Consider the following 10,312-nt stretch of genomic DNA (forward strand, 5'->3'; position numbering starts at 1 on the left):
ACACACACACACACACACACACACACACACACACACACACACACACACACACACACACACACACACACACACACACACACACACACACACACACACACACACACTATGGACGTGGAAGCGGTGATTGAGGCGCATGATGGGTATGATGGGTATGAACTGACGAGTGTGGACGCTTGTGCCCGCAAATCGATGTCGCTGCTGATGCTGTCGTCGCTGCTGCTTGGTGTTGCCGCATCCTGACTTGTGATGTGTCTCTGCGCCACATCGTGGCCCTTGTTGCCATTGCGCTTATGCACGCTGCAGGCCTTTCACGATGGCGGAGATCGTGGAGGAGTGTGGCAAGGAAGTGGACGAACGGCACGTGCAGGCGGCTCTGAACAAACTCGTGCACGCTTCAAAGGCGTACGTTGTCCCGTGTGCGTCTGCCTGCATGATGATGTACAGTGTTGATTTGTGCCTATGTTTCGCTGCATCTGTGTGTGTGTGTGTGTGTGTGTGTGTGTGTGTGTCTGTGTGTATGTTCGCGTGTGTGTGTGTGTCTGTGGCACATGGGTGATTTATGGCTTCCCCCTTGATGGCTTCGCCCTTGATGGTTCCTCATTGTCATCTTGTGTGCTCAACTGCTGTTGGCCGTGCTCTGTGATCCGCTTCAAGGCAACGAAAGTGGCTCAGCGCAGCTGGAACCAACGTGTATTGGGTGACAAGCAGAACACCCCGGATGCCGCCAAAACAACCAACACACACTCGCTCTCAGCCTTCCTCGGCCTTCAAAACGCCACAACGGTATGGCCAAGTGTGAGTGAGTGTGTGTGTTTTTGTGTGTGTGTGTGTGTGTCTGTGTCTGTGTCTGTGTCTGTGTCTGCGCTTGTCTGTGTCTGCGCTTGTCTGTGTCTGCGCTTGTCTGTGTCCGTCTGTCTGTCTGTCTGTCCGTCCGTCTGTCTGTGTGTGTCTGTGTACCTGTGTCTGTGTCTCTGTCTGTCCTTGTATCTACGTGCATGCACCACTTCATCCAACGCACGACTCAACGCTTACACCCTCACTGTCGCTGCTGCTTCGCTTCTTTTTCAGGTCAAGGCGATTGAAGAAACCCTTTTCAACGCCACGCCAAGCCACCTCCTCTGCCTCCACCCCCAACACAACTGGCCGACACCAGGACTCGCTCCTGTCTGTATCAGAGGACATCAAGACATTGCAACAGCGAGTGGATCAACTCTCACAAGAGTACGTTGTATGCCTCTTGCACACACACGCACACACACGCTTGCGATCGTGTGAAGGTATTTAGATCCTCGACGTGTGTGTATGCGTGCACACGAGTCCTGCCATTCGTTTTGTGATCCATGCTCACATTTACTCTTCCATTCACGTCCTATCTTGCTGCGGTGGCACAGGTACAGCGCGGAAGAATTGGACACGCACATTGACAAGCTTCACACGTACAACGACCTGAAAGATGTCGCACAAGCTGTCATGGGAATGCTCGGTAAGCACATGTACAGTGCATGTTTTGAATGCACACGTGCACGTGTGTACGTGTGCGTGTGCGTTTGTTTGCTTGGAATGAGTCTCTTCCCTCCTTCTCCTCCACTTGATTTTGTCTCCGCTTGAATCCATCGTCGTTCCATTTATTCATCATCATCATCATCATCATCATCATCATCATCATCATCATCATCATCATCATCATCATCATCATCATCATCATCAATCACACCTCACAGCAAGCCAGGAAGGGCTGGCAACGCGGGCCATGTATGAACGATATGACTTGGACCTGGCGGATTAATGTAACAACTGCACCACCTTTCTACACACACACACGCGCACACACACACACACACACAAGAAGCTCTTCATAGCAGGCAACTGGTATGCCACATGGAATTGACTTGATTGTGAACAAGCTCTCTCTGTCTCATAAACGAACGGCAATGTACAAAACAAGCCACGTGCATTAGGTTAGGTCATCTAGCTGGCGTAGAGGCGCGTGTGGAGATTGTTGGGTCTGTTCACAGCACTCGGCAGGCCCAAACCTTGCACCCACTGTACACTTGAGGGTGCACGTCGTGTCACTGCTTCGGCGCCCCCGTTCTGTTGATATCTGTTGTTTTGGTGGAAGCGGGGGGAGGTGAGCAAAGGTTGAAGGCACACAAACCACCCTTTGCACCTCACACGCACACCACATATCCACAAAGTTTCGCAGTCCACAGCAAAGGCTGCGAAGCGAAGACACATATCGCGATACTCACACACACACACACACACACACACACACACACACACACACACACACACACACACACACACACACACACACACACACACACACACACACACACACACACACACGCAAACCACAAGCACTCGAACATCACAAGCACTCCACTCACGTGATTGGACGGCGTCGGGGAAGAATTGACAAAACGCAAGACTGCGACAGCGTGAACAAGAGCGTTCTACAAACACGACACCACACACACAAACACACACACACACACATGTACGAACATGTGAGCTGTTGGCAATAGCTGCATCGCGTTCAAACCACCAGCAAAAGACCAGTGAACCACCGTGAGCAACCACGCAACCCGTCGCAGGCACCGGTGTGCTCAACACACAAGAGCACCTGGTAGTAGCTCTTCCTCGCGAATCATTCTCAACGTCTGGCCCCGGCATCGACAAGCCCCCTTGTCCAAGTGTTGCACGACTGCAAATTGCCACACATCATCATCAAGCAAGTTGCACGTCAATGAAAAGAACTGCTCACATTACTTGCGTGTGTGTACTTGTGTGTGTGTGTGTACTTGTGTGTGTGTGTGTGTGTGTGTGTGTGTGTGTGTGTGTGTGCTTGCAGGATCATGTGGTTACCAGCGCAAATGAATGTCTCGCTCTCTCTAGACGTTGAAATGACTGAAGAGCATCTCTACAACAGCTGAATAGAACGCACACGCTCATTCATACATACCACAACCGAGGCCCTCCCCCTTCTCGCCTCACGCGCACACACACACACACACACACCTTGGATGAAATCCTCGACTGTGGCCGTGTTGGAAGCTGAAGGCGTCTGACGCCAGCGCGTGACATCATGGTAGAACAAGCTGTCGACAGTGTTGAAATGACATGACAAAACGATGTTATCATGACGTCACTTACACCTTGAACTAAACGAAACTTGCAATCAACAATTCAACCGTCACACAGTTTGTGGGAGCGTGCAAGCAAGCAAGTAAGTGAGCAGGACAACACAACACCCCACCCCCCCCCTTTCCGCACACACACACACACACACACACACAAAGGACTTGCCTGTAGCACTTGCGACACGATTGTCTTTGATTGATGCGCGTCTTGCAAGTGAAGATGTGCTGGCACACGCGGCACTTGACAGCATGCGCTGACAGGGCGCGCTGCCCACCACCGGTTCTGGTGACGGCGCCGCTCGGTAAAGGCACAGCTTGGGGTCCCAGCGCCAGGGACGCGCGGGCGGAGGAGAGCTGGGCCAGAACTTGAAGCTGATATGCCGCCAGCAGGGCGCCCATCACCTCCGTGTTCGCTGCAAGCTCAGGGGGTACACCAACACCCTGTGTCGACACAACCTCCGACTCCAGAGAGGACACGTCGTCCCTGTCATCACCGCCACTGGCCTCGCTACCACGTGTGTCGAAAAGCGAGCGCGTGGGACGGCCGCTGGGAATGGCAGGCGAGGGTGCTGAGGGAGGGTGTGATTGCTGGTTGTTGGTTGAACGCGTCGCGATGGTGGCACTGGTCGAGTGTTGCTGATGTGTGGGCACGAGCGAAGTCGAATTAACAGGCTGCTGACCGCTGTCACAGGCTCTGTTTGCGGTTGCGGTGGTGCTGGTAGTCGCTGTGCCGGGCAGAGGGCCCGTGTCACAAAGCTCAGGCCAGACTAACTCCCCCGTTGTGTCTGATTGGGGCGAGAAACTGCGTGAGTGCACAGGGGTTACGGTTGTCGTTGTCGCTGCCGTTGAACGGCCCTGCATGTCCTGTTGCAAGCGCTCTTGCGATGGACCGACGACACCCTGAACACCAAACGGAGCAAGCACAGGTCCTTGCCGTTGAAATACCGTGCGCGTTGCAGCATCGGGTGGTGTCGAGGGTTGGGCTTGCCTTTGCTGTTGCTGTTGCTGCTGTTGTTGTTGCTGTTGCTGTTGTTGTTGCTGTTGCTGTTGCTGTTGCTGTTGCTGTTGTTGTTGCTGTTGCTGTTGCTGTTGCTGTTGCTGTTGCTGTTGCTGCTGTTGCTGTTGCTGTTGCTGCTGTTGCTGTTGTTGTTGCTGTTGCTGTTGCTGTTGCTGTTGCTGTTGCTGTTGCTGTTGCTGTTGCTGTTGCTGCAAAGACAGCCCAAGATGAGCCCCCATGCGCAAGCCCATCTGCACATCGTTCTGCCCTGTACCGGCCAATGCGGCAGCTGCGACTTTGTTAATAGACAGAGGAAAGCTACAGCTTGCGTCATGTGCTGCATGTTGGCTCTTCTGTGGCTGATGCTGGCCATGCTTCCCGAGTTCACTTGGCGGTGGGTTGTTCATCTGCTGTCGGATATGTTCTTGGCACTGCATGATGACAACCTGCAGCTCTTGCAGCTCCCGCAACCGCCTGTGCTGCTGAACCTGCCACGGGATTGATGCTGAGGATGACTGCTCGCTGTGTGCATCGTGGGCTGCTTGCTGTTGCTGCTGTTGCTGCTGTTGCTGCTGTTGCTGCTGTTGTTGCTGCTGCTGCTGCTGCTGCTGCTGTTGTTGTTGTTGTTCCACATTCCGGGTCACTGTCACGGGCGGCTGCGACACTTCATCCGGCAACACCTGCGGTGCAACACCGCGACAAAGCTCAAGATGTTGCTGCGCGGCTCTCTGGTGTGCTTGTCGCTGGGTCCAAGATGTTGTGCATTGTCTCTTATTGGCATGCTCACCCTCCTCTCCTAACTGGCTTGCTGATGCTGCTGTCTGTTCCGAACTCTCTTGTTGCGCTAGTTGATGTCGCTGATAAGAGCACTGACGTCGTGGCGAAAAGATTTGGTGCTCCTCTGGTACTGCTCCGACTGTGCTGTGTTGCCTCAAGCCATCTGCCTCGCAACACAACCCACTCTGACTCTGTCCTAACCTGTGCTGTTCCTGTTCTGACTCTCGCTCTCGCTCATACTCAAACTCTCGTCGGGGCTGCTGAGGTTGCTGCTGAGGGCTGTCCCACGAATGTGCCTCTTCCGTCCGAGGCGCTCCATCCGCCTCTGTGCTGTCCATGCCCAGAATGTGTCGCACTCTCCACCGCTGACTCGGCTGCTGGCGTGAGGATGCTGCTGTGGGTTCACCTTGCACTGTGCGTTCACACAGTTCTCCAGGACGGTGTGGCTGACTGACAACGTGCTGCAAGGCAGGAGATGGCAGTGGTGGCAGAGATGAGGGGATATGTTCTGTGTGCTGTGCGTCCAGTTCGTGGGCTGATGCCACACGAGGATCGGCAGCGGTGGTTGTGAAAGGGGTCGTGCTTGACAATGACGATGGAGACGTTGATAATTCCGGGTCAAGCATTGTGCGTGTTGATGCGTGGGTGGCGCTCTTGGTGCTGGTGATTGTCGGGTTCTTGCTGGCTGTGCCCCCAAAAACCTGCAGAGGGTGGCTGCCACGTAGTCTGTCGTGTGCTCGCAAAGGCAAGCCGCCTCCCAAAATCCCGCGCGATACTCGAGCCTGTTGTGGCGGCAAGGCTGTTGTTGGCTGGGCCCACAACAGGCCGATGTTCAATCCACCCGTGCCCTTGGCGCGTGGAGTGCCCGCTATTGTGGACTCTGCCTGTCTTGACTGAGGTTGTTCCGCGCCAGAAGCGAGCGTGCTGGTGGTACAGCTGGTGGAGCAGGTCGTGGGAGAAGTGGTCGTTGCAGCTGGCGCTGCTGTCACTGATACTGGTGGTGGCGGCGGCGCTGGCGTCGGCATCGTCATCGTGGCTGCTCTTGTTGTTGTCATTGTTGTTGGTGCTGCTGGTGCTGCTGTTGTGGCTGTCGTTGCTGCTGCTGTGGTTGCTGCTGCTGCTGTTGCAAGGACAGCGCTTGTGTCATCTGGCCGGCATGAAGGGGCAGGGGAATGCAAACGAGACAGCAACAATTGGCCACCTTCAGTCAAAAACGGTGTTAATGCAGGAAACGCGTCGTCGCCGTCTGGGAGCCCAGAAACCAGCATTGGTGGTGCTGCCCAGAGGGGATCAGGTGCCGTTGCAGTCGGGGAGCAAGTAAGGCCGCCGGTGTCATTGCTGTTGCTGTTGGCTGCACCTTCCTCAAACACGGTTGGAAAGTCGGGTCCAAAGAACACGCTTGGCCTTTGCGGCTGCCCATCTTGTCCATGGGCTGATGCTTCGCTCGACGTCTTCTGCTGCGCTGTTGGTGAAGGGATGTGCTGTGTTTGTGCGAGTGGGTGGGGCTGCACGGGGTTTGAAGGCGTGTTGTGGCTGCTGTCCTGAGGCTGGGCCTTTGAGCTGGTGTCGTCGTTGTTTGTGGTGGTGTTGTTTGCGGTGGTGTTGTTTGTAGTTGTGGTGGTGTTGTTGTTGGTGGTGCTGGCGGTGCTGTTGTTGTCTTGTGCGTTGTGCGGCCTGTTTGTGTTTGGTTGCAAACCCCAAAGTTGGTGATGGAGTAGATAATGGATGGAGGAAGAAGGGACGTTTGAGGTTGGTACGGGGGACGTTGGTGAGGTGGACGTTGGTGGGGCTGCAGAAGAACGCGTGAGTTGAGCTGTGGACATGCTGTTCTGCAGCAAGGTGCGCAACAAGGGGCTGGAGAGTGGAGAGAAGGGCACCAGGAAGTTTGTGTTGAGGTGGTGGGTAAAGGCTTGCAAGTTTGTGTTGCGACTTCGCTGGAGATGGAGGGCTGCTTGGTTGCGATTGTGGGTATCGGCGTCTGTTCTGCCGGTACCAACTCTTGCGGCTGTACTTGTAGGCTCGTCATCAGCTGCATTGCCGGTGTTATCACCGAGCTTTAGGTTTAGCGGCTGTGGTCTGTGTCGAGGTAGGCGGGGTGCCTGACGGTTGCGACCTCTGTCGCGTGCCTCGTTCCCCTGCTCAGCCATGATGCCCGAGCTCGTTGCAACAACAATGACGAGTACACCCCCTTCGACTACTTCGCTTCTCAATCACCTTCGTCTGTTCTGTTGGTGGGAAAGCAGATCGGCAAGTTGGCGGACAGCAACACCCAGCCGAGCGCGCTAAGCCTTCTGCGTAAACGTTTCGTGACGTAAACGATGTGTTGTTCCTTTGTTTGCCCCACTATCTTGTGTCGTGTCGCTCCCACCAAATTTCTTAAGTGTTCGAAACGAATTGTGCAAACAAAGAACAAGAGGACCTTTGTGCTCGTGTCCCGAACGATCATTTGTATGCATGCACGCAAGCGAAGAGCCGAGGGCATCAGCTAGGCCTGTGGTAGGCCGGGTAGTGTGGGTGCAATAACATTTTGGTTGAGGGGAAGGTGCGACGCTTTGCCTGCTTCGGGAGATCTTGGAACATGAAGAAGACAGGAACGCGAGCGAGAGTGTGTATCGAAGGGTCTGATTCGCCGGCAGCTTGGCTGTGCGGACAAGAGTGCGAGCGTTTGTTCCGGGTCGGTGGCGACGTGGATTGCCCTCGGCGTGTGTGGAGTTCCACTCACGAGCACACGATTGTGGGATGAGCTGGTGTGAAGTGCCTTGAAACAAACAAGAATGTATGTAGACGAGGCATGTTCGTGTGCTGGTCAGAATGGGCAGGGGTGGTGATTAGAATGTGTGGTGCATGAAACGGACATTTTGTTGTGAGTTGAAGTGACGGGAAGCCGTAGGGGGGGGGGGGGCGGGCAGCTTGCACAGTGTGCTTGTCTCGTGTGTGTATGTGTGTGTGTGTGTGTCATATGTGTGTGTCATGTGTGTGTCATGTGTGTGTGTGTGTCATGTGCGTGTCATATGTGTGTGTGCTGTACGAAGTCATCTTTGGTTGTTGAGGGGTGGGGAAGTGTTTTCGATCTGCCATGAAACAAGGGAAAAGCAAACTGGCAACACGGGCCTCCATTTCGTCACGGCCAATGGCAACATGTGACATGTCACGATTCTCCTCGGAACGCGACGAGGCCAAGCAAAATGCAGGGGCAAGGGGGGGGGGGGGGTTGTGGAGGGGCGGGGGTTGTGAAGAAGAGGAAGAAGAGAAAGGAGAAGGCAGGGAAGAAGAAGAGACATGAGTGTCTCTGCTCAGCAGGCGAGGGCGCCCATGGGATCCCATGGTGGCAGCTCAACCACATCCTTCATGTCCACCTTCACCATCTCCTCCACCATGGCCTTGGGTGCAACAATCTGGTACCTGTGTGTATGTGTGTGGGGGGGGGGTGAGAAAAGAAGGTTTGAAGCGCAGGTGCACGTGAAGGTGGGAGGCAAAACGAAGGACAGGCAGGCAGGCAGGCAGATAAATCTGACACAGACAGACAGACAGGGACAGGCACACACACACACACGCACACATGTGGAGAGAGCAGGAGGACTCACAGGTATTCATCAAACCACTCATCGGTCATGAGGTAGTAGCCGCTGTCACCAACGTCCTTTCCCCACGAGTTCTCAACCCGCCACTTGTCAATCTTCCCATCAGCCTCGTTGTACCCTTTGTCAAGTGTGTGAAGAGGTGTGTGTGTGTGTGTGTGTGCGTGTGTGTGTGTGTGTGTGTGTGTGTGTGTGTGTGTGTGTGTGTGTGTGTGAATGTGTGAATGTGTGTGTGTGTGAAGGTGCATGCATAGGCAAGTGCGTGTGTGAAGGTGCATGTCTCGGCAAGTGCGTGCGTGCGTGCGTGCGTGCGTGCGTGCAAACGGACCTGTGAAGACCATGGCGTGGGTCATGAGAGACTGTCCGTAGCGCAGGCGGTCTGCCTTGGAAAGGGCGGGGCGGGTGCCAAACACGAGGTCGTAGTCAAACAGGCGCGTGTCCATCACCGCCATCTTGCGGTGGTACTCTTTGCCCACGTCAACGCCAAACCACACAGGCATGCCTGAGGATCAAGACAGGACAGAGGGAAGTGTGGGCGAGGGTTGAATTGGAGTGAGTTGAAGTGAGTGAAAGTGTGAGCAGGCCAACAGAGACGAGGATACACACACACACATACAGATGCAAAGAAGAACTAATATTCCAAACACACACACACACACACACCCACATACCCACACACAGTACACCACCTTGATCAAGCTGCTTCTTGCAGAGAGAGCGGATCAGGTCAATGGGGACGTTGATGTGCTTGACAAGCTCGCGGTCGCCACCCAGCACATTGCCGAGATACTTGACCGTGTACACGCGCTCAACGGCGTTGCGCGGATCATGAATCAGGCTCTGGTAGTCCTCAACCTATTGATTGGACGGTTAGATGAGGGGGGCAGGGGTGGTGTGTGAAGGTAGGTGTGTATGAGTGAAGAATTGACCAGGGGTTCTCAGACAGCAAAACGATACAAGAGCCACAGTGCACACACACACACACACACACACACACACACACACACACACACACACACACACACACACACACAAGACACAAACACACCCTTCCATACGCACCTTGAATGGGACGTATTCGCGGTAGAACTGCAATGGGGTGAGGTTGGAGATGCGGTGGAACTTCTTGTCCGTGTCCGTGTAGCACCAGTCAAAGGTGGTGGGCGGTGTGCCGAGGTGGATGGCCAGCACACGGTACACCATGGCAAGAAACGCATCCCGCTTCTTGGCAAGCTCTTCCTTGGACAGCTCGCGTGCGGTGGCGCGGAGGTCGCACGCAAAGTCGCGAAGCTTGGCCGTCAGGAACGCGTTCATGTGGCGCGTGTTGCACGAGGAGAACGACTCCGGGTACTGCGACTTGGGCACGATGCCGTACTTGAGGACAATGTTGACGGCCATGTCCCACTGCCCGCCGTCGCCGAGCGGATCGCTGAGCAAATGCTGCACGAGTCGCCCGTCCAGGTCCTCGTCCAGCGTCTCCAGGATGGCGTTGGTGAAGTAGTTGGCGCGCTCCAGCTTGTCCCAGAAGAACAGGTACGACTGCGACAGCTCAAAGTCGTCGGGGAGGTTGTACTTCTCCTTCATGGCTGCAAGCGAGAAGAGGCAAGGGGGAGGGGGAGGCGGAGGAATGTGTTGGATGTGTACATTTGAGGAAGAGCGCAGGTGAGCACATGGGTCGTTGAAGCAAGAGGAGGGAAAGTGTGTGTGATAGAGAGAGAGGGAGGGAGGGAGAGAGAGAGAGAGAGAGAGAGAGAGAGAGAGAGAGAGAGAGAGAGAGAGAGAGAGAGAGAGAGAGAGAGAGAGAGTGTGTGTGTGTG

At 54.9% G+C, this 10,312-nt stretch overlaps 3 protein-coding genes across 3 annotated transcripts in view; 1 reads left to right on the forward strand and 2 right to left on the reverse strand.

The window, feature by feature from the left end:
• Positions 1–250: 250 nt before the first annotated feature.
• Positions 251–1,940, forward strand: PTSG_10846 (uncharacterized protein). The gene is made up of 5 exons (XM_004988169.1): positions 251–402; positions 655–783; positions 1,069–1,221; positions 1,392–1,483; positions 1,722–1,940. Exons 1-5 carry the CDS (start codon positions 314–316, stop codon positions 1,784–1,786), a joined length of 528 nt encoding a protein of 175 aa, XP_004988226.1. The 5' UTR covers positions 251–313; the 3' UTR covers positions 1,787–1,940.
• Positions 1,941–1,968: 28 nt separating this feature from the next.
• PTSG_10847 (uncharacterized protein) lies at positions 1,969–7,223 on the reverse strand (the record flags this gene model as incomplete). The annotated part of the gene is made up of 5 exons (XM_004988170.1): positions 3,306–7,223; positions 3,022–3,067; positions 2,627–2,707; positions 2,365–2,431; positions 1,969–2,101 (listed from the first exon to the last, which is right to left on the reverse strand). Exons 1-5 carry the CDS (start codon positions 7,062–7,064, stop codon positions 1,969–1,971), a joined length of 4,086 nt encoding a protein of 1,361 aa, XP_004988227.1. The 5' UTR covers positions 7,065–7,223.
• Positions 7,224–8,057: 834 nt separating this feature from the next.
• Positions 8,058–10,312, reverse strand: part of PTSG_10848 (bleomycin hydrolase) — a 2,964-nt gene continuing 709 nt past the window's right edge. The window contains exons 2-6 of the mRNA XM_004988171.1: positions 9,558–10,081; positions 9,185–9,350; positions 8,824–8,997; positions 8,502–8,616; positions 8,058–8,319 (exon numbers count right to left, since the gene is read on the reverse strand). Of these exons, the coding sequence (XP_004988228.1) occupies positions 8,211–8,319; positions 8,502–8,616; positions 8,824–8,997; positions 9,185–9,350; positions 9,558–10,081 (1,088 nt within the window). The 3' untranslated portion in view covers positions 8,058–8,210. The remainder of the gene's footprint in view (positions 8,320–8,501; positions 8,617–8,823; positions 8,998–9,184; positions 9,351–9,557; positions 10,082–10,312) is intronic.

This window comes from Salpingoeca rosetta (genome assembly GCF_000188695.1).
Source record: "Salpingoeca rosetta unplaced genomic scaffold supercont1.37, whole genome shotgun sequence".
Lineage (NCBI taxonomy): Eukaryota > Choanoflagellata > Craspedida > Salpingoecidae > Salpingoeca > Salpingoeca rosetta.